We start from the raw sequence: 24,648 nt of genomic DNA, 5'->3' as shown, positions 1-24,648 counted from the left end.
TGGCCTTTAAATTCCATAGAGAAGTGAGATCATGTGCTATTTGCCTTTCTCTTCATGACTCATTTCACTTAGTGTAAAACAATAAAGGTCCGTCCACACTGTCAAATGACAGGATTTATTTTTTCAAAATTTAAAAATTTTTTAAAGTTTTTTTTAAATTACTTTTCAGTGTACTAGAATTTATTGTTTATACACCACACCCAGTGCTTCATGCAATATGTGCCCCCCACAATACCCACCACCAGGCTGACCCAACTTCCCACCCCCCGCAGGATTTCTTTTTTATGGTTTTATGTTTTATACCATTTTTTCTTACTGCTATGAGGTATTTATTCTTCAGTCAACCCTTATGAGGGCACTTATGAGTGCTAAGTACCAAGCAGAAAGATCTCACTGCTAGTATAACAAAACCCCTATCACATGAGAAAACATAGAGTAAGGCTATTTTCTCAACCAAGGGTGAGGGATGGTGTGGGAGGAAGGAAGGAAGAGACTGAGAATGAGAGTGAGCCACCACTGGAATATATTCCGTGTATCTCAGGCACATGTTCTTTTGTCTGCACCAGGTAGCCCCATGGGTGAAAATCTGCTTCTCTGAGTATCATCTACTACTCCTAGATCAGTGCTTTAATTGATGGATTCATTGTACAGGTCTATGATTTATTTGTCCTTAGTATGGATAACACTACAGAAGTTATCTTATTGTAGCATTAGGGAAGGAAGAATGTTCTTTCAGAACTGAACAAAGTTTTTGTTATATTGTGTATATTATTGTTGAATAATGGGCTACATGTCTCATAAAATAGATTAGATGGTAATCATATACCAGGTATGTGATTAAGCCCAGATATGTGATTAAAAATCACCACCACCACCAACAAAACAGGACACATATTATAGAGATTCCCAAAATGGTCAAAAATAGATCTATATGATCCAGCAACTTTACTTCTGGGTGTATACACACAAAGTAGATGAAAACAGAATAACAGATGTATTTCCATGTTTACTACAGAGTTATTTACAATAGTCAAGATAATGGAATCAAATTAAGTGCCTATCAATGGATGAATGGATAAGGATGTGATACACACACAGGAATACTATTCAGCCATGAGAAAGGAGAACATCCTGCCATTTGAAACAATATAAATGTACCTTGAAGACATTCTCAGTGAGGCAAGTCAGAAAGAGACAAATACTATGTGACATATATATCCACATATCATATATAGATATGGATATATATGATATGTAGGCTCTAAAAAAACTAAACTCAAAAAAAGTACAACATAGTTTGGTAGAGAATGGGTGTGTGTGTGTATGTGTGTGTGTGTGAAGGAGAGAAGATGAGTGTTTAAAAGGTACAAACTTTCAGGGCGCCTGGGTGGCTCAGTGGGTTAAGCCTCTGCCTTCAGCTCAGGACTCTGAGATCAAGCCCCACATTGGGCTCTCTGCTCAGCAGGGAGCCTGCTCCACCCCACCCCCCAACTCCCCACCTACCTCTCTGCCTATTTGTGATCTTTGTCTGTCAAATACATAAATACATAAATAAAATCTTTTAAAAAAGGTACAAAATTTAAATGAGTAGTAAATAAGTCCTAGAAATCTAATGCAGAGCAGTGAATATGGACAATACTGTATTATAATCAAAGCTGCTAAGAGACTGGATCTTAATTATTTCAACGAATGAAGAAATTATGTGATGTAATGGAAATAGTTAATTATCACTGCAATGGCAGTCATAGCAAAGCATATAAATATATCAACATGTTGTTCAGTGTGACATAATATATAAACATAATTTCAATAAAAAATTACTATTTAAGTGCTGAAAGAAAAAACACTGTCAACCAAGAAATCTCCAAACTATTCTTTAAAAATGGAGGGAATAAAGACCTTCCCAGAGGAATGGATTCATTGCTAGCAGAGTTTAATTATAAAGGCTGTCCTTTAGGCTGAAAGAAAAGGATACCAGAGGGTAAATCAAGCATGTAAAAAAGAATGAAGACCAGAAACAAGGGAAATTTCATGACAACTGTTAGGTTTTCTTCATTTATTGACCTATTTATGTATATCTTATATACACATAACAGAGCACCAAAACATAGGGAGGAAAGACTGAATTGAAGGGAAAAATAGTTGGAATTTTTAAAACCATATTCAATTTGTGTAATAATTAGCAAGGATATAGAAAATTTGAATACCATCAACCAAATCATAGTTGACATTTATAGAACACTGTATAATTATAGTAGAACACACATCTTTTCAATCATGCATGGAACATTCTCCAGGATGAACCATATGGTATTCCATAAAACAAGTTAATAAATTTAGGACTAAAACTGTGTAAATATATTCTCTAATAACAATGGAATTAAGTTTGAAGTCAACATTCAGGAAGTCCTGAATATATGTAAATTAAACTTCTGAGTAATCCATGGCTCCAAAAAGAAGTCTTATATGAAATTAGAAAACATTTTGATCTGAGTGAAAATGAAAACATAACCTCTTAAAATTTATGGGACGGAGCTCAAGCAGTGCTGTGAAGGAAATATATAGTTTTGAGTGCCAAACATATAAGGAAGAAAGATCTCAGATGAAGAGTCTAAGCTTCCATCTTAAACTATAACAAGAGCAAATCAAACCCAAAGCAGGCCAAAGCAAGAAATAACAGTTGGAATGGCTATCTGTAAAATAAAACAGAAAAGTCAACAGAGGAAAAAAATTAGACCAAAAGCTAGTTCATTTTAAAAGAACTGTTATTCAGTCTTTAGTTAAGACTCAGAGAGAAAGAGACAAATACTAAAACCAGGAATGGAAGAGGGGACCTCATTGCTGACCTTGAGTTTTGTGGGTATGGAGAGGGCATGCTATTAAATGGCCTCTTAGAATTTTGGAAAAGACACAAGCTAGGGTTGGCATAATTCAACCTTGGAATGTGTATAGCTCTTTTAGTACCTTAAAAAAAATTTTTTTTTTGTTGTGTTATGTTAGTTTATGATGCAGTGTTTGTATACAACACCCTGTGCTCCATGCAATACTAATAAAGCACAGGCCTGACTAATTACTAGAGAAGGAATCCATCTCCCCATCAGACATCTGCTTGGGTGAGATTAGGAAAAGTTCTGAGATCCTTCTTGACAGACTGCAGTACAATTTATTCACTCCTGAGTTCTTCCCCAGTCTCATCTACTTATGCTGAGTGAAATAAGTCAAGCAGAGAGAGTCAATTATCATATGGTTTCACTTATTAGTGGAGCATAACAAATAACATGGAGGACAAGGGGAGATGGAGAGGAGAAGGAAACTGAGGGAAATTGGGAGGCGAGGTGAACCATGAGAGATTATGGACTCTGAAAAACAATCGGAGGGTTTTGAAGGGGCGGGGGGTGGAAGGTTGGGGGAACCAGGTGGTGGGTATTAGAGAGGGCATGGATTGCATGGAGCCCTAGGTGTGATGCAAAAAACAATGAATACTGTTACGTTGAAAATAACTAACTAACTAACTAACTAACTAACAAGTACCTTAGAATCCCCTTCCCCCAAAACATTCTATTTCCCTTCAATCCCACTGTTCTCTCTAGAACTGAGTATAGCTCCTCAGGAACCCACAAATGTTGAACAACTTTATCCACCATCCAAACATCTAAAGACAATGGTGAAACAAGTACAAGATAACTGCAATGAAAGGGGAAGTTATAATTTGGAGTAGAGGAGGTTATCAAATGACCACTGACAGCCAGAAATAAGATGAATCAGTCTTCTTAGGCTGCTAATGCAAAATACTGCAGACTGGATAGCTTAATAAAAATTCAGTTCTAAACAAGATGGGATTGGGAGGGAGACAAAACATAAAGCACTCTTAATCTCACCAAACAAACTAAAGGTTGCTGGGGGGAGGGGGTAGTGAGAGGGTGACTGGGTTATGGACACTGGGGACGGTGTGTGCTCTGGTGAGTGCTGTGAAGTGTGTAAACCTGGTGATTCACAGACCTGTACCCCTGGGGCTAATAATACATTATATGTTAATAAAAAAATAAAATAAAAAAAATTCAGTTCTAGGGGGCGCCTGGGTGGCTCAGTGGGTTAAACATCTGCCTTCAGTTCAGGTCATGATCCCAGGGTCTTCTCCCTCTGCCATTCCCCCTGCTTGTGCATACTCTGTCAAATAAATAAAATCATAAGTTCTCAGTTCTACAGGTTGGAAGTCTGATCGTGGTATCAGCATGGTTGATCTACAGTAAGGGCTCTCCTGGATCGTAGTCCACCAGTTCTTTGCTATGTCCTCATATGGCCTTTCCTCGGTTGTGCATACATGAAGAGAAAGTGAGAGCTCTCTAGTGTTTAATTCCATGAGACTAGGGCCCTACCTTTATAACCTCACTTAACCGTCATAAATTCTTAGAGGACCCATGTCCAAGTAGCCATGCTGGGGCTTTATGATATTTGGGGTGGGGTGGGGGAAGGTGGGGAAACACACATTCAATCCACAAGTTACTCCATGGATGCCTACAAGACTTTTTGCCCATTTACCTGATAAAAGAACTAATTCTATTACCTGGAAAGTCATTTGTCAATTAGTTGAAAGATTGCATACACTGGGAGATCTATCCTTGAACTTTGTCTTTTTAAAAAATAAAATAAAATTTAATTATTTTTTCATTGTTCCAGGATTGTTTATGAACTTTGTATTTCAATGCCATCCCTAACAATGACCCTGAAAGGAGTCCCCTCCTGGGGGTATATGGCCTCAGTACAATTCTTATTTAGTGGTGGATGGAGAGAAACTTCGGGATTGCCTCAGATACTGAGTAATCACAGTGCTCCCATTTCTCCACACTCTGGTTTTGCATTTTAGTAACAATTTAACTCCTTTAAAGCCCAAATTGAAGTTGGCAGTCTATCAATTTATAAGGACCACTTTGGTTAACAATTATAGAAGTTATGTTGAATCATGATCTCTGTACAAATCAGTGTTCTGAAGGAATGCACTGCCTCCACACGCTTATTAATAGACAAAAGGTTGATATCCAGGATCTATAAAGAACTCCTCAAACTCAACACACACAAAACAGACAATCATGTCAAAAAATGGGCAGAAGATATGAACAGACACTTCTCCAAATGGCTATCAGACACATGAAAAAATGTTCATCATCACTAGCCATCAGGGAGATTCAAATTAAAACCACATTGAGATACTACCTTCCACCAGTTAGAATGGCCAAAATTAGCAAGACAGGAAACAACATGTGTTGGAGAGGATGCGGAGAAAGGGGAACCCTCTTACACTGTTGGTGGGAATGCAAGTTGGTGCAGCCACTTTGGAAAACAGTGTGGAGATTTCTCAAGAAATTAAAAATAGAGCTTCCCTAATACCCTGCAATTGCACTACTGGCTATTTACCCCAAAGATACAGATGGAGTGAAAAGAAGGGCCATCTGTACCCCAATGTTTATAGCAGCAATGGCCATGGTTGCCAAACTATGGAAAGAACCAAGATGCCCTTCAAGGGATGAATGGATAAGGAAGATGTGGTCCATATACACTATGGAGTATTATGTCTTCATCAGAAAGGATGAATACCCAACTTTTGTAGCAACATGGACGGGACTGGAAGAGATTATGCTGAATGAATTAAGTCAAGCAGAGAGAGTCAATTATCATATGGTTTCACTTATTTGTGGAGCATAACAAATAGCATGGAGGACATGGGGAGATGGAGAGGAGAAGGGAACTGAGGGAAATTGGAAGGGGAGGTGAACCATGAGAGATCATGGACTCTGAAAAACAATCTGAGGGTTTTGAAGGGGCGGGGGGTGGGAGGTTGCGGGAACCAGGTGGTGGGTATTAGAGAGGGCACGGATTGCATGGAGCACTGGGTGTGGTGCAAAAACAATGAATACTGTTACACTGAAAAGAAATAAAAAATTAAAAAATTAAAAAAAATCTTGGAAATTTTAAAAAAAGGCGTTAAAAAAAAGAACTCAGTAAAGCTTCAAATTGTTAAAAAAAAGAGAGAGAGAGAGAGAGAGACACACACACACACACCCTGGTCGTGATACTGGTTTTCAAAGTCAATAGTAGACTGGAGTAGTGAGGCAGGAAGAGTGGTTTTGTTTCTATAGGTCATATTTTCAGTTTGGTGGGGTTTATGGCTGGCAGAGTTTACTTGGGATATAGCAGCTAAAAATCAACTACAAATAAAGTCAGCAGAGAACACTTTGATCCCTACTCACATTCTCCAACATTTTACATTGCTCTTTTTTTTTTGAATATAGATTTCTCCCTTTTTGTGCTTTCACCTAGTAAGTCTTCCTTACCCTAACTTTATTCATGGGAGGAAGAATCTGGCCTACTCCTCAAATTTTGGATTTACCACCTTCCTTAGTTATATAAACCAATTTCTTAAGATTACTCCTACACACACACACACACACACACACACACACACACACACCTCTGGTTCTGTTCTAGAAATCCCTAAACTCAGCTTTTGGAAACTAGAAGAACAGACTTGTAAAAGTCAGTTTTCTAAATTGATTCTAGTGTCTAGAATTGGTTCTCTGATCTGATTATATTTAAAAACACTACTATTTTCAGCAGTAAAGAGTAAAGAATGAACAGTTCATGGCATGATAGGGCAATAGAGACACATGAAGTATTACCATGGATACTTGTAATCGAATACTTTTAGGAGGCAAGGTTATAAGTGACCCTGTAGGACAGCATCAAACATTTATCAAGGTAACAAGTAGAATGGAATTGGCTAGTTATTCCTAATGTTGCTGGACAAAGTGGGGGGGAAATAGATGAGCTCCGACATTTGAATTTCTAGTTCAAGAACTATATAAATGACCTGAAATTGTCTATGTGTGCCCTGTGGCCACAGGCCTGAGACTGCTGGGGGAAAACAAATAGAAACGACCACAGATTATCCTGGGACTGGCTCAATTACAGTGCACGTTGAACTCAGTCTTGCAGGGTCTCTAAGAAAGTAAGGGTCTTGACTGGGAAGAAATGGGATCCTGAAAGTTGGAATGGGGATATAGAAGAGCCTGATAATGCTGGGACATTGAGCCCTTTCATTCTGATGAATCTTCTTTGCCAGTGAAAGTGGCCTGTCTGAAGGGGATTAATCCTAAATTGGCCGAGGAACCTGTAGTGACTTCCCCTAAGGCAGTTGTCATACAGGATAATGCAGGCTCTCCTTGGGATCCACTTTCACTTTACTTTTAGGCCTATTACTATGCTCAAGTTCCAGGAAGAGCTCTAAAGATGGGGTATAAAGTGTCACCTATGAGAAAAAGCATTATACTCCAAGAGAACTCAACTTTTCTATTCATACAGACAAATCCAGAGAATATGTGTGGGAATGGACACTAAATGTGTTGGTTAATAGTGGAAGGAAGGTAAAATGGGATCTGGTTAAGTTTAATGAGGGGAGTCCAATAAGCAGAGATTCCAGATTTAATGTTGCAACTCAAGGAGTTAGAAAAGGTCTAACAGTATGGTTTATTGGATAAAACATGGACCAAAACATGGCCCACAATAAATTAACTTGAAATGCCAAATCTGCCTTGGAAAACTGTACAGAAAGGAATTCAGTGACTGGAAATGGAAAGTTAAGGTAGATTTGTCATTTAAGTTCTGTTTGCCCACCCTTACAGGGTCCAGAGAACATATATTTCACCACAACTGTGACAAATGAGTTTGTCAGGGGAACCCCAGTGTCTTTGAAGAGCTCTGTGATTGCTCTTTTCTGCAGGTCAGACCTTGGAGTCTACATGCAATGGGAGTAATCCTGCCATCCCAGTATCCAAGTGGCAGCACTTTGTCGTATTTTCTGTCTCCTGGTGTTAGCTCTAGGCCTCAGCGCTCAGCTCCACCTGATAAAAGCCATTTGTGAAAAGCCCACAGCAAATATTCTCAATGGAGAAAAACAGAGCTTCTCTCTTAAGGTCATGAACACAATAGGGATGCCCAGTCTCACTGTTGTTCAACATAGTACTAGAAGTCCTAGCATTAGCAATCAGACAACAAAAAGAAATATAGGCATTCAAACTGGCAAAGAAGTCAAACTCTAGTCAAACACTTTGTCTCCACCTCCAAATTACTAGAACTCATTAAGCAATTCAGCATTGTGGCAGGATACAAAAATCAATGCATTGAAATCAGTTGCTTTTCTATACACTAACAATGTAACTATAGAAAGAAGCTAGGGAATTGATTCCATTTACAACAGCACCAAAAACCGTAACATGCCCAGGAGTAAACCCAACGAAAGAGGTAAAGGATCTATACTCTAGAAACAAGAGAACACTTATGAAAGAAATTGAGGAAGACACTAAAAGATGGAAAAACATTCCACGCTCATGGATTGGAAGAATAAACATTGTTAAGTTGTCTATACTGCCCAGAGCAATCAACACTTTCAATGCCATCCCTATTAAAATATCATTGACATTTTCCAAAGAGCTGGAACAAATAATCCTAAAATTTATATGGAACTAGAAAAGACCCTGAGTCACTAAGGGAATACTGAAAAAGAAAAACAAAGCTGGGGCATCACACTGCCTGATTTCAAGCTATATTACAAAGCTATGATCACAAGACAGCATGGTATTGGCACAAAAACAGACACATAAATCAATGGAACAGAATAATATTTCCAGAAATGGACTCTCAACTCTATGGTCAATTAATCTTTGACAAATCATGGAAAAATATCTAATGGGAAAAAAGACACTCTAGTATATGGTGCCGGGAAAACTGGACAGGTACATACAGAATGAAACTGGACCATTTCCTTACATCATACACAAAGGAACTCAAAATGGATGAAAGACGTCAAGGTCAGATGGGAATCTATCAAAATCCTAGAGAAGAACATAGGCAGTAACCTCTTGGACATTGGCCACAGCAACTTCTTTCAAGATATATCTCTAAAGGCAAGGGAAACAAAAATGAACTTTTGGGACTTCATCAAGATAAAGAGCTTCTGCACAGCAAAGGAAACAGTCAACAAAACTAAGATACAACCTATGGAATGGGAGAAGATATTTGCAAATGAGAGTACAGACAAAGGGTTGGTATCCAAGATCTATAAAGAACTTCTCCAACTCAACATCCCCCAAAACAAATAATCCAGTCAAAAAAATGGGCAGAATACATGAACAGACACTTCTCCAAAGACATATATTTGGCTAACAGATACATGAAAAATGCTTAATATCACTTGGCATCAAGGAAATTCAGATCAAAATCACACTGAGATACCACCAGTTAGAATGGCAAAAATTAACAAGACAGGAAACAACAAATGTTGGAGAGGATGTGGAGGAAAGGGAACACTCTTACACTGTTAGTGGGAGTGCAAGGTATAGAGCCACTTTGGAAAACCTTATGGAGGTTCCTCAAGATGTTGAAAATAGAGCTATCATATGACCCAGCAGTTGCACTATTTGGTATTTACCTCAAAGATACAGATGTAATGAAAAGAAGGGGCACCTTACCCCAACATCCACAGCAACAATGCCCACAATATCCAAAATGTGGAAGGAACAGATATATCCTTCAACAGATGAATGGATAAAGAAGATATGGCTTATATATACAGAATATTACCTACCTCTTACATTAAGGTGGATGGAACTGGAGACTATTATGCTAAGTGAAATCAGAGAAAGAAGATGATCATATGGTTTCACTCACTGTAGAATATAAGAAGTAGCACAGAGGATCATAAAGGAAGGGGGGAAAACTGAATGGGAATTAATCAGAGGGAGACAAACCATGACAGACTCTCTACTATGGGAAACTGAAGGTTGCTGAAGGGAAGGTGGGTAGGGGGATGGTGTGACTGGGTGATGGGCATTAAGGAGGGCATGTGATGTGAGCACTGACGGTTATATGCAATTGATGAATTATTGAACACTACATCTGAAACTAGTGATGTACTATATGTTGGCTAATTGGATTTTTTTAAAAGATTTTATTTATTTATTTGTCAGAGAGAGAGGGAGAGAAAGCGAGCGAGCACAGGCAGACAGAGTGGCAGGCAGAGGCAGAGGGAGAAGCAGGCTCCCTGCCAAGCAAGGAGCCCGATGTGGGACTCGATCCCAGGATGCTGGGATCTTGACCTGAACCGAAGGCAGCCGCTTAACCAACTGAGCCACCCAGGTGTCTTGGCTAATTGGATTTAAATAATTAAAAGAAATCAATGAAGTTGAAATCAGGAAATCAATGGAGAACATCAACAAAACCAAGAGCTGGTTCTTTTAAAGAATCAGTATAAGTGATAAACCTATAGCCAGGTCAAGGAAGAAAGAAAAATTACTAATAACAGAAATAGAAGAAGGACCACAACCAGTGATCCCGTGTAGGATTAATAGTATTTTGAACCACTCTATGCTCATACATTCGGTAACCTAATGAAAGAGATCAGTTCCTTGAAAGACAGGCTACCAAACTCAAATAAGGAAAGTAATTAATAACCTTCCATAATGAGACACCTGGTCCAGATGGGTTCCCTGGGAAATGTCTCAGAAACAAAAAAATCCTCTGCAAAAGGCTAGCAAACAAAATCTGACAATGCATAAGTATATGCTCTGTGACCAATGGATTTATTGTGTATGCATGGCTGACTCAACATTTCAAAATATTGTTGTAATTTATCTCAATTGTCTAAAGAAAAAAAATCACGTTATCAATAGATGCAGAAAAAGAATCTGGCATTCATAAACTACTAGCAAACTAGGACTAAAAATGTAAAATTTAAGCCTACCCAAACTTTTGTTTTTCATTGCTACCTATGTAAGATTCAGGCAAATTAGTTAGCTTCTTTGTGCCTCAGTATCTTGATCTGAGAAGTGAGGACTCTAAGTAGAGCTCATATCTCAGAGTGTTGTTTAGGTGAGAAGAAGAAGGATTTGGGAATTGATAGCCAGAGGACCCAAAGTATAGCAGCACAGTAAGTAAGGGGATGAGAACATGAGACAGAAGAACAGTACTTGATACTGGCATAGCAATTTCATTTAATGAGTTAAACATTAAAAGAGCTTCTAATTCTCATTGGTATATTACAACCTATCATTTGTCAAATCATTCTGACACCTGAAGGAGCAGAGATTTCAAGTGGTATCTAGACTAATCTCATTGTCTATGAGGACATAGATCTGAAGGGGATTCCCTCATCCAGCTGTACATCCATAGTTGCTTCAGGCTCTAAGAGAAGCCTTCCACATACTGGAAAACATAGAAAAGAGGAGATTATTAATGGCCCTGTGTAGGGACTGGTTGAGGGAGGCTAGAGATTGGATGGTCCAAGCTGAGAAAATTTATTGGAATAAGGGATATACAGGGGGGGTGGTTCAAGACAAGGAAGAATGTGGGGAAGCTTAGAGTGAACCAGGTTTAAGGATAACTTCATCAAGGGCATAGATCTCGTTAGTGTCAGTACTGGCAATTCACTAGACAGATGTGGGCTCAGGTCATGCTCCTAACCACTATGGTAGACCAGTTCCCCCAGAAGTGAGCAGGAGATCAAATTTGATCCCAGATTCTAAATCGTGGTTCTACCACTTGTAAGAAGATTTGGCAAAATTCTTTATATTGAGCATCAGCATTCCCATTTATATATAAGAAAATTCACCTTTAGACTTCAGAGATGTATTCATGGTACCCAAATATTTATTCCTACATATTCTAATACAGCAGCTAGCCTAACAAGCTTAAGAGTTCTTTTCTAGAATTGCACATGAAGGATGGCTTATTTCAGAGCAAGAATAGTACAACTCATTGATAAAATTATAAACCAGAAATCTAGGTACTCTGGTAGCCTTAGGCCAGCCTGACCTCTACATTTCACACCTTTGACCTCCATGGTAAACCAAATTGTAATAAGACAAGGCTCACTGAATGAAAACAAGCCAAGTCAGCGCATTCAAATGAAGGATTATGGTATCTAATAAAGCTTGAAGTTTTCCTTTGTGTTGTGGAGCCCAGACTGTCCTGGTATCTCATCCTTGGGCCAGGATGCCCTCTCCTGGACAGTGCTAGAATCAATAGGGACCATTTTTTTTTTTTTAAATATTTTATTTATTTATTTGACAGAGATCACAAGTAGGCAGAGAGGCAGGCAGAGAGACAGGAGGAAGCAGGCTCCCTGCTGAGCAGAGAGCCTAATGCGGGGCTTGATCCCAGAACCCTGGGATCATGACCGGAGCCGAAGGCAGAGGCCTTAACCCACTGAGCCACCCAGGTGCCCCAAGACCATGTTTATTCTTGATTCACCTCTGCTTCCAAGGCTGAATAGACACCGGACACATTTAACATAGATTTAAGATACTAAATTATGGGGGAAGTTAATACCTTTAATGTTTTTATACAGCCCATAGGCATACCTCTCACAATGTGAGTGGGGAGAGAAAATTGCACAGTATCTAATTTTTAGGGAATAGGCATTCATTTGTCTTAAAGTTAGAGAAATTATTATCCCCTCCACATACTGTAAGATATCAAACTTCATTAGAGATTTATAGCCAGGCTGAGCTCTAATTCTAAGGAGATTCCTCGTCCTTTCTCTAGAAAGACCTTTCTGATTTCTATTCAGTGTCCTCAGAATACCTGCAGACACCAGGGAGGCCGGATACAACCAGCAAGAGCAGGACTTGGACCCTACCCAAGGGATCATGACTCAGTTAGAAAGTCTATTTTCCCTAGACCTCTCTGGATGAACTCTGACATGCTAAGCATAGCTGTGCTTAAGTTTAGATTTTACATTCATTCTTCTGGGAAAAAGCCTGCTATTTCCCATGTCCACTGAGGGAAGTGGGAAGGTTACCAGTCAAGATGGAATTCCCTTGGCCCCTAAACAGAATGCTTATAAGTGCCAGGCCTCAGAGACATTTGCAGAGCCCTAGGCTCTTGCTCTGACACTACCCAGCCCAGGTAAGAGCATCTTGTAAAGGGGAATCTGAAAGAACAGAGATCATCAGGAAGGGTTCCAAGCCTTTTAGGATGAACAGCCTTGGGACCCTTAGGCATTCTACTTCTGATTATATTCCTGTAGAACTCTCCAAGACCAGACTCCAAGGGAAGGAATGCTCTTGCAAGGGGATGTGAAGTGTGGAATTTTCAGAGTCCCACTCAGGAAGTCTGAAGCAGCCTCTAGTTCAATGCCAATACAAGGCCCTCCAAAACACCTCCAGGTGCTTTAAATAGGCAGTAGGTTATTCTTATTTGACATATCCAGGTGCTGGGCTCTCACTAGAGAATAAGATAGGCATACTCTCTATTAAATATAGATTCTGTTTCAGGAATCATGCATGAGAGCAGGCAGCTCAGAACACTGTGTATATAGTGTAGGGCTGGGACTCAAATGGCATCAAAGCAATAAGACTGCTGAAACCACTTCACAGGAGAAGGGTAACTACTATGATGGGGGAGGAGCATGGGAAGAGAAGACAAATTCGCTTGACAAGTCCTGCCAACTTTTCCATTCAAAGACTTTCCCTTTCTGGAGTAAAGCTTACTGTCCACTTGAATATAACTTTGCTTAGTATAACATCAGGTTATGAAGTCCAGTCAAGTAGAGGCAGGGGTGAAGGAGCCAAGTCCTCTCTTATTTTCAGTTTTTAAGTCCTGGTAGAGGTCATTTAGCCCTTGACTACCAGGAAATTGTTTTGCCTTTAGAACCAATTCAGTAAAGTTGACAACTTTTAGATTATGTGTCCTGCTGAGGACGCAGACTGCTTTGCAAAGACAATACTGAGTAAAGATTGTGCACTATTGGGATCTGGTCTGACCCAAACTAGTGGCTTGGTGAAGGGAGCAAATGAAGGGACTGTTTGCTGAGGCCTGGGAAGAGTTAAGGAAACTAAATAAGCGATGGCGAAGCACCAGAACAAACTTTGCACAGCATTACCTAACTCAGGCCTGATGACAAAAGGGAAGACACATTTGGTAGAACACCATGTCAGTGCCGTGTTTGGCAGGAAGGGAACTGGGGGAACAGATTCCTAATCTCTAGTCTCATTTTCCTATCTCCTAGTGGTCTCATTTTGGTGAGCCCACCCAGAAACCACAAGAGAAGGGAACCTGAGTGATGCAATCCATAAATATCAGTTTCTAGGGACCTAGGACAGAGCTTCAGATGGACAAATGGAGAATAACTATCACACAGGGTGAGAAGACCAGGAAAGGCTTCCTTTATCCGAGCTCACCTGGTTTCTTCAATCATGGACTGATTCCTGTGTGCTTGTCTTGCCCAGCCCCACTGACTCAGCCTTCTTACCTTGCCTTACCAATACTGTTCACATTTGTACTGACCTAGGAGAATCTTGGGTTGGAGAGGAAACCCAGCTCATGAAGACTTTTGTGGGATCAAGTCACTAGTATGGTTGTCATCCTCCCTGTTCCATGGCTCCCTGCAGAGACAGGCATTCCAAAGTCTGAGCTTTCCTGGATGTATTTTTGGTTTTGAACATTATTCAACAACTAGAAAGAGCTAATAATGTTTAGTGTTAATGTGTCACACATTGCTTTCTCCTTTAATCCTCTTGCCTCCTCTACGCCACAACGGTTTAAGTTTGTTTTCATATGAAGTCACTCATGTAACTGATAGGATAATAGCACTTGTGTCAGCTCCTACTGCCACAAGCTGAAACCAGATCTGGAAAATCCCAAAGCCCAGACTACTAACCCTGCTACACTCAACCCTACAACACCCAAGATCTAGGAGACAAAGCTTCTTATATGCTTTTCCATGTCCTTGACATTCCTCTAATATGATAGGAAACATTCCAGTATGATCCTTTAGATCCTAGAAAACAAAACTCCGAAACTGTTCCCACGTATTTTTTTCATACTAATCTGAAGCCGGTTGCCCTGGACTCTGAGTATGGTACTTTTTCTCTGACCAAATACTATCCTCTAGGCTTCTTGCCACTAGAGCTTAATGTGTTTTCTTTCTTCCTAGGGATGGCCCTCTTCTCTTCTGCAATCTTCTCTATTCAGCCTCCATGAAGGGAGAAGGCCCTTACAAGGATCTGCCTTTGGGCAGACGCACAGACTGTGCTACATTCAGCAGCTTTCACCTTTCAGGAATCCCTTTGTTTCCATCCTCTGAAGTCCTTTATTGGCCCATGCCTCTGCTTTGTGATTTTTGGCCTGCAGGCTAAATGTTTCAACTCATGTATTAGCAAATGCTGGCCTCTAGCTTAAACTTCAAATTTACCATAGAGCCTAGACAGTCCCAGGAGTCTCTCACTGTATCTTTCAGCATCAACTATTTCTTCTTTTCAAGGAGCTTGCATTTTAAGACCTTCTAATATAATCCTGGGAGATGTCACATAGCCTACCTGCAGAGTTAAAAGAGTAAAAACTAGTACTAGTCTGTCTCATGTAATTTTATTATATTGATGCAAGTACATTATTCTGAGAGTCCTATTATAAAGAAATACTCCTACATTCATTTGAATATGTGTTTAGCTTTTACTTGGCAATTTTTCAATACTATGAAAGCATGAACACGACACTTAAACTAGGACATTGTTCTATAGTTTCTTCTAAGAAAGTCTGTGGCATCAATGATCTTATTCTTTATTATAGAACTTAATAAAATATTCTTGTTTTTTATTTCTAGAAAAAGTTTCTTCTGCATTTTGGGCCACAGGTGAGAAGGTTCATTTATGAATCATGCTCCCTTCTCACAATGTCTGTTCAATACCTAGCTCCTTCCAGCTCACCGGCATCCCAGGGCTGGAGTCGCTGTATATGTGGCTTTCCATCCCCTTTGGCTCAATGTACTTGGTTGCTGTGGTGGGGAATGTCACCATTCTGACTATGGTAAAGGTGGAACATAGCCTGCACCAACCCATGTACTTCTTCCTGTGTATGTTGGCTGTCATCGACCTGGTTCTGTCCACTTCTACTATGCCCAAACTGCTGGGAATCTTCTGGTTTGGTGCTGGGGACATTGGCCTGGATGCCTGCCTGGCTCAAATGTTCCTCATCCACTGCTTTGCCACAGTTGAGTCAGGCATCTTCCTTGCCATGGCTTTTGACCGCTATGTGGCCATTTGCAACCCACTCCGTCACACTACAGTGCTCACTCATAATGTGGTGGGACGCTTGGGGCTGGCTGCCCTCCTCCGAGGTGTACTATACATTGGACCTCTGCCTTTGATGATCCGCCTGCGGCTACCCCTTTATAAAGCTCGTGTCATCTCCCACTCCTACTGTGAGCACATGGCGGTGGTTACCTTGGCATGTGGTGACAGCAGGGCAAACAATGTCTATGGGCTGAGCATTGGCTTTCTGGTCCTGATCCTGGATTCCATGGCCATCGCTGCCTCTTATGTGATGATTTTCCGGGCTGTGATGGGGCTGGCCACACCTGAGGCCCGGCTTAAAACCCTCGGGACATGTGGTTCTCACATCTGTGCCATTCTGATCTTTTATGTTCCTATTGCTGTTTCTTCTCTCATTCATCGATTTGGTCACCAAGTGCCTCCTCCAGTCCACACTCTACTAGCCAACTTCTACCTCCTCATTCCTCCAATCCTCAATCCCATCGTCTATGCTGTCCGTACCAAGCAGATCCGTGAGCGGCTTCTTCAAATCCTAAAGACAGAAACTAAGATTAAATGACTTACTTTCTTTTCTTTCAAATAAGCACAGAGAGAAGGAATTGTAATACGGTAGGTAGCTTGCCAAATGGGAATTTCAACCAGTCTGAGATGTTGGGCCCAGTATTCTCTAGTTTGTGTGATTCCAAAGGAATGCCAAGACAGGACAACTCTAAATTCTAAGGGTAGTTGTTTTTACTTTACTTTTCTTTCTTTCTTTCTTTCTTTTTTTTTTTTTTTTAAAGACTAAAGGCTATTTGAGCTTTCAAGGTGAAATCATGATGACATCAGTAATATAAATAGCACTTAGTGTCTAGTCATCACTTATGCAAGTCTTACAGATATCCTAACATCTTTAGGAGGTAGCTAGTTTTGTTCACATTTTACACTTTGGAAACAGGACAGAATAATCTTACTTTATAAACTGCATATGAGGTTTCTAAGATGCATAGATCAAGGGGCACCTGTGGATCAGTGAGTTAAAGCCTCTGCCTTTGGCTCAGGTCATTATCCCAGGGTCCTGGGATCTATCTCTGCATTGGGCTCTCTGCTCAGCGGGGAGCCTGCTTCCCACCCCAGCCCCCCCCGCCCCCCGCCTCTCTGCCTACTTGTGATCTCTGTCTGTCAAATAAATAAAATCTTTTAAAAAATGCATAGATCAAGTGCTTTGGTTGATAACACTGTTATATAATATATTCTACTCAGTCTGTTTTTATGTATGTTTTTTAAATAAATCCTAAAAACCTGGAATCATTTCATTTAGGTGGCCTTAGCAACAAGCAAAGCCGTTTTGATTTAAGCCTTTAGCAGATGCTACTAAAAACCACTTGTACTAAGAAAGCATGGAGTGTTCTAAAAGAACACGGCCTAGGAGAATGTCAGAGTAATGAGACAAGACCACCAGGTCTTAACACAACACTTGTACTTCCCCTGTAGGCCCACTCCTGTCAAGTAGCCTGAAGCATGGGAAGGGTCCATGAAGAAGAGAGCCTCCTCTTCATGGACAGGAAACAGGAGGTTTCTGTGGGTCTATCTGTAGGATCCCTGATCATGAGGTCTGTTCTTTTGACTCAATCACAAAATAAGGTGAAGTTATGGATTCTAGCCTGTCTAGGAACATTAATCTTCCCTTCCAAACTATTAGTTCAGTATCTACAAGGTGACTACAAAGCACTTTGCTAGTTAAGTAGCTGCTGAAAGTTACTAATGGAATCCTTACAACCACCTTGTACAGGCAGAAATTATCTCTGGTTTGCAGAGGAGAAAAATTGACATTCCCAGAACTGATAGGATTGTACAAGGTTACTCAGTTAAAATCAGGAATTTGGCAGTTTAAAAACGCCAAAGCTTCTAATCCTTCTAACTTGCATTTTACTCTGCCATGGAAAAGCTGACAAGCCTCTTCCTCTTCCTCTTCCTCTTTAATGTTCCTTATACAGCAGACATACTCCTTACTCCCACCTCGGAATGCCCAGCTCAGTCTCCTCTCGCAAGGGTAGAGCTGGATTCAATCCAAGTTTGATTACAAATCCCTAAGTATAACTAGGCAGGGAGATGTTGTATATCCAAAGCCTAGTAGATACAGGTGATCACAGAGCTTAGTATAAAGGGAAGCAGTCAAGTACAAAGGAAAGATCACTACAGGACAACCTGAATAAAGGACTTCTCATTTTGCTTTGGCTATTCATTAATTGCCTCACGATTGGGGTATCTAAATGTGTGATCATTTAGGGTTCTGATTATATCCATATTTCTTCTAATCTATCTAACTTCTATCCCATCCCACCATCCCATCTTTCCATCATGGTGTTCCTTTTTCCTGAACCTTATGTCTGAATTTGGGAAGAGTCAAATATTCTCCGCATGAATGGAAAGCCAATCCAGTCATAATCCTGTTTTGCCTATCCCCACCGTGGTTGGGGACCAAGGGAAGAGGTTTAGAGGTAAGAGCCAAATACAGCCCACTGGCTCTCAGGGACCTCTTGTTGGAGTGCAAGGAAGGGTAAGGCTCAAAGACCCAGGATTACCTCTGAAGCTCTAGCATTTAAGCAGGTTAAGATTGGAATGTTAGAAACCTTGTTATTCTCTTTTAGTGCAGAGCATTTAAATTTTCTGAAGGAGAATATACTCAAGGGAGTTGGACATAAGCTTGGACCCAATTTATGGCACCTATACTTTGGAATTGAGCCTAGCATGTGAATTTCCCTTTATACTCCAAAGACTGAATTTTGTCAGACTGGCTATGGAGTACCACAGTCCCTCAATTCTACGGTCTTAATGTATTCTTTAAGATTTATTGAGATAGAGAGCACATGCAAATGGGGAGGGCAAGAATCTCAGGTAGAGCCACCACTGAGCACAGAGCCTGATGAAGGGCTCAATCCCATGACCCAGACATCATGACCTGAGCAGAAAGAGTCAGACACTTAAACTACTGAGCTACCTAGATGCTCCTAAGTTTTTTTTTTTTTTTAATTTTTTCAGTCTTCCAAGATTCATTGTTTATGCACCACACCCAGTTCTCCATGTAATATGTGCCCTCCTTAATACCCACCACCAGGCTCACCTAAATATTGTGAAACCTGCATGTATCCAAGAGGCATTCATTAGGCTACCTAGCCAGAAAGACTAAGGTTTAGAGAGCATACAATAAACCATGGAGATTATTGTGGCAACCTCTAAATATGCCTCCCTGATCAGTGTAGGAGTGTGATCCACTGATAGCCTTAGCTGTTGCCATCTAAACACCCATCACTTTGTTGTGCCAAGGTCACATTTCCTCACAAGCAGCTCATAGCTAATGAGTAGGCATTATAGGGATGTAAAAGTAGGCCCATTACTTCTGACAGGGAACTATGGCTCCAGGACTCCTCAATGGCCTTGCTGATGCTTTTACATGTACAGTGAAGTCTGAGACCTTTTCTTCCTTAAACTTCTTCAGTCTCCTACAGATGTCAGACTGGCATTGTGATCTGATAGCTTGCCCAGCGTCTAGCTCCCTCTGCATTTACCTCATAGACATAGCTTCCAGTAAATTTCACATGTGTAATCCCATCATGTGGTTCACTTCTTGGAGGACCAAGAGTGGTCAGAGCAAGCAGAAGATAAAATGGGTATCTGGATGGATCACAGCTCCAGCAGCAGCGAGAGATGGAAGTGGTTCATCCAGGATCAAACTTAGAAAGACCGGAGGGCTTAAATTGCAGGAGCAGGTATCCTAGATTCATGCCCTCTACAGCATTTTCACCAGTACTTCTCCCCCAAATCACATCAGTGGCTGTATGAAGGGTCTGTTAAACCAACAGAAAGAGGAAAAAAAAATCAGGGACTGGTTTCCATTAGGAGTTGGGAGGCATGTGTTCTGCACAAGATTTTGTAACCATGTTTTGGCTTAGAAAAGGGAAGAAAGCTGTTATAAAAAACTAATAGAAAAAAGGAATCTACACATAACTGAAAGTAGTAGCAGGCAATAAATGAGAATAAGGCCAAGTTACATCAAATCAGGTACTTAAAACAGCCAACCTCCTTAGCTGGGGAAGCCCAATGAAAATAATCAGGCTGGAGTCCTGATTTAGAGGCCTAGGTGGAGCATCCTCCCCTCAAGGGAGACATCCAAATGATCATCTCTGTAAGGGCTAGGATTTATAGGACAAATAATAGGGTTTGAAACTAAATATCTGCTTGCCTATGTGCAGTCTGGAGCGAGCTGCATTTTTATGTTAGCATGTTTCCAGAATCTCAAGGAGCCTGGGCTATGTGTGTCTGCCTCCCCTCTGGGATTCCATTCTGGGGTCCCAACCAAGCCTGGAGCTGGGTGGGAAACATGATTTGTAGCTCTTGGCATCCAGAACAGAAGGGCCAGTTCTGACCTGCAGGCCAGATAATACATAATACAACAAAGCCATTGAGGTGATTGTGCCAGTTGACATTCATCAGCTATCAGTTCAGAACTAGTATGATGGATTATTAGAGTGGCAGCCATAACAGCAAAGGATACTATGTGGGCCCATCCAAGTAGAGTCCCAAAGACCAAGTTTGAGTAGCTTCTACTGCCTGTGAAGTTCAGCAGTAGAGATCAATGCTGAAACCCAGACGTAATACTGTTCCTTAAGGAGGTCACCCGATGGCAAGTCAACCATGCTGAAGGTTTGTACTGTCAGTGCTATGTACTTCTGGATATGGATTTGCTTTTCTTGTCCACAGAGCCTTGGGTAGCAGTACTTTTAGGGCTTTGAATAGCTGATTTATGGGCAAGAGATCCTACATGACACGGTAACAAAAGAATGGGCATTCTTCACAGTAGGATATGCAGGATAGGGTTCATGGCCACAGGAATCCACTGCAAGAATTAACATTAATTCACACAAACCAGGAGCAGCTGGCCTCAGTATGCTGGAGCAGTCCTCTGAAGGCTAAAAAAGCAGCTCAGAGGCAACACTTGACAAGAATAGAGTATCTTCCTTTAGGATGCCACATTCGCATTAAATCAGATCTCTATCTGGTGCTTGGTACACAATAGGACACAGAAGTCCAGAACAAAAGGGTAAACACAGGAATATTCTACAGTCTCCATGATCTATTAGGGGACTTTGGTTTCCTGTCCCAGGAACTCTTCAGTTCTTCAATATTGGAAGTCCGGATCCTCCTAGGATACAGCAAGGGTTCTACTGAGCTACAATTTACAGATGCCATCAGGCTACTTTGGACTCCAGTGCTCAGGGACCAACAGCTAAGGAGTTACCTTACTGGCGGAAGTAACTGACCTAATTGAAAAGACAGCTGCTTATTACAATGGAAACAGGGAAGAATTTGCAAGAGAGAAGCCATTTGGGCATTTTCTGGTATCCATGCCATATTGTAAGCAGGAGTGTACATTTGCAACAACCCCACATTTGAAGAGTATGATTACCAAGTGTTAGCCTCCTCATAAATGAAGAATCATGTTACTCCATCAGGTAAGCCACCAGGATTGCAGTGGTGATAGTAGAGGGTGAAAGGGACTCCAAGTAGACAATGGGAGGAGAAGTAAGTGAAAGTTGTGGTTCTGATAGGAGTTTGAGACTGGAGCTGCCATTCTCCCATCAACCTTCATCTAATCTACCCTTAGCAAGTGCTCATGGAAACTATGAGGTGCTGCTACCAAAATCTGAATGACCGCCATACAGTGGAAGAATGCACTGTAGTCGCCATGCAAACATGCTGCTCAGATCTGACTGCAGAGAGCATGTTTGACTGACAGCCTCTATCACTATGCTCAGAAATCCACGGCACTGCCTAGGTTCCACAGCCAGTTAGTGGCTTCCAACCAAATCAATGAGCTTAATACTAAGAGGCACACCCGTTATTGAGGGATGCTGGAACTGGACTCCTCTTATGGATGCCTTTGGCACAGGGAATTTCTGGCCTTGACAAAGCTTTCTTAGAAATGCAGAGTTTAAGACCTTCCTTTCCTTAACCTCCCTCCCTCCCAGAGATCAGACCTGCACTGTAATCTCATATTTCTTCCCACCTCAGGATCCCTTTATATCTTCCTTCAAGGGCATTTCCCCCTGAATGAAGAAACCTCTGACACATCTCATCCCATCTTGGCAACAGCTCCTTGAAGAACCTATTCTGATGCAATTATGGGGAATCCCACTGAAAAATCTTCAATTCATTTTCACAAGTTAGTCCTGTGGGAAGAGCTAATACCACATATGAATATAAAACCTTTTATGAAGACTGACTTTCCGACTGCTCAGACGTTTAAGAGAAAAAAAAGTCACATAGTCATCACAATCCTCAGTAAGCAGCTCAACAATGCCTTTCTTACACTAGAACAGAAGACCTGGGGGACATTCTAGTGCTGATCTAAATTTGTAAGACCTAGTGTCAAACTTGTGTTATACCAACTAAGTTCAAAGTGCAGCCTTAGGCAGAGCCACTCTCTTGATATTACCATAGGCACTCCTCAGAATCAGTGGCACTTTATGGAAGTGAGAGAGCACAAGAATATCTATTAGTCCAGAGCAGTCCTAGGCTATTGTTACAACTCCATTTCCTCAATTTCTTTTTAGCAGCTTGTTTTTGTGTGAAGTTGAGTATTACTCATAGACAGGGAATTTAGGTTTCTACTCTAAGCTACTTCTCTCTCCCTCCCAACTCCTGGACTTACAGTAGATGAGAATACAAAGGATATATTATCAACTGCCTGGTCCTTACAAGGGCAAAATTTCTGAACAGCTCTGGGTTCTAAGAGCAAGTTAAAAAAAGGAATACTCCTGGGGGAACTTCAGCCACTCAGCTGAATGTTCATTGTGTGGACTACCTGAGTTGCTAGGATCTCTTGTGTGGAGGTCCCATTCTCCATCTCTGTTCCATGAGGTGGTCTTCTGCTCAGCTCTAGTAAGCCCACTCTTAGAAAATATCTGTTATTTGTTACCTAAAATGGACATTTTTGGCCCCAAGCAAAGGATTTACTATTAGAACATTCATGGCTATATTTTTGCACAGACTTTGTGACAAACAGTGGGATTTGCTTCATACACAAGATAAAATAGCTTCCTACTCAGACTATACCTCTAACTACAGAGTGCTACTGAATGATAAGTTTTCAGCATGGTTATAAGTAGGTGTATACACAAATGAAAATATTTTTCTTTTTTTAAAAAATTTTATTATTTATTTGACAGACAGAGATCACAAGTAGGCAGAGAAGCAGTCAGAGAGAGGGGAGGAAGCAGGCTCCCTGCTGAGCAGAGAGCCCACTGCGGGGCTTGATCCCAGGACCCTGGGATCATGACCAGAGCTGAAGGCAGAGGTTTTAACCCACTGAGCCACCCAGGCACCCCTGAAAATATTTTTCAAAGTTCTACAGCACAGTATCACACACAAGTACCTCCAACATGAAGTCGAAGGCTAGCCTAATTAGCACCACAGGGGTCATTGTGAAAGATTAAGACACCCTCCTGAGCATCTGAGAAGGTCTTTCCAGGTGTGAGATCCACAGGGCTCTTAATCTTAAATGGTAGACCAGTATAACTGCTGGCTGCTTTCCAAGATTAATCTCAAAGGTATCTACCCTATATGGGAAACTAAGAAATTGAAACTCTGGGGGAGGTTGGGATGGGAAATAACCAGCAGGTTCGGGACAGTAACTTTGGCCTGAGATAGAAGATAGACCGCCAAGCATGGCTGTGGGAAAATGCAATCAATAACAGACAGCAGGATCTTGGGTCTTGTTCTTCCCCTGCATTGCCTTGGAATAAGCAGTGTCTAGTTAACACTTGTTTGCGTGGACTCTGTTGTCCTCAGAAGTCCCATCATAGAGCAGCTCTGTGCTGATGAGGTCACATGAGAAACAGGTAGGGTACAACTAACCTCAAGTACCTGCATCCCCACCCTCTGACGTTCTCAAAATTGACAAGTTACTCAAGGAGACTTCTCCTTTAAGTCTTCTCCCTAGGGAACACAGAAGGTTTAGACTTTTGTGGGAAAGGAAAAGATTTACTATCTAAATTTGCACCTTGGGCACTTGTTTTGGGGCGTATACACCTGCTCATTGGTTCTGGGAATCTGCAGTGCCATGTGAATCACATTGTTTGATAGTAGCCAATACCACCAGGGAAGTGAACTCACAGAGCAGAAGATGTTTAAGAAACAACTAATCCAGTAGGTAAACAACCCACTGAAGTAGGATTAGAGCAGATGAACCATTACTAGCAGCAGTCACACACACTTGATTAGTATCTTCATAAGGCAAAATAAATTTTAACCTGGCATAAAGCAGCTCACCATGCTCAATCCCACTGGTACATTCTATATCTGCAGCTTCTTGGATCCCATATACCCACAGGGGTATGAAGAGTTGTTAAGGATGATGCTGAAACGTTATATTCCATCTTGGTATAGATCACAGCATAGATTTCCTATGAGAGTCTTGTTACTTCAGCTATACAGGTCCAAGACCAGTCTCCCAGGCCCCCAAGTCCAGGTATAGTCTCAGACAGCATACTCCTAAAGAAGACCATCA

The 24,648-nt window shown here is 41.0% G+C and overlaps 1 protein-coding gene across 1 annotated transcript in view; it reads left to right on the top strand.

The window, feature by feature from the left end:
• The window catches only part of LOC132011823 (olfactory receptor 52M1-like), a 34,332-nt gene extending 17,673 nt beyond the window's left edge, over positions 1–16,659 (top strand). Inside the window, exon 2 of the mRNA XM_059390995.1 lies at positions 15,903–16,659. Within this exon, the coding sequence (XP_059246978.1) occupies positions 15,903–16,659 (757 nt within the window). The remainder of the gene's footprint in view (positions 1–15,902) is intronic.
• The last annotated feature ends 7,989 nt before the right edge of the window (positions 16,660–24,648 follow it).

Source organism: Mustela nigripes, chromosome 1 (genome assembly GCF_022355385.1).
Source record: "Mustela nigripes isolate SB6536 chromosome 1, MUSNIG.SB6536, whole genome shotgun sequence".
In the NCBI taxonomy this organism is placed as follows: domain Eukaryota; kingdom Metazoa; phylum Chordata; class Mammalia; order Carnivora; family Mustelidae; genus Mustela; species Mustela nigripes.
The sequence above is the reverse complement of the archived record's forward strand: the minus strand, read 5'-3'. Positions and strand labels throughout refer to the sequence as shown.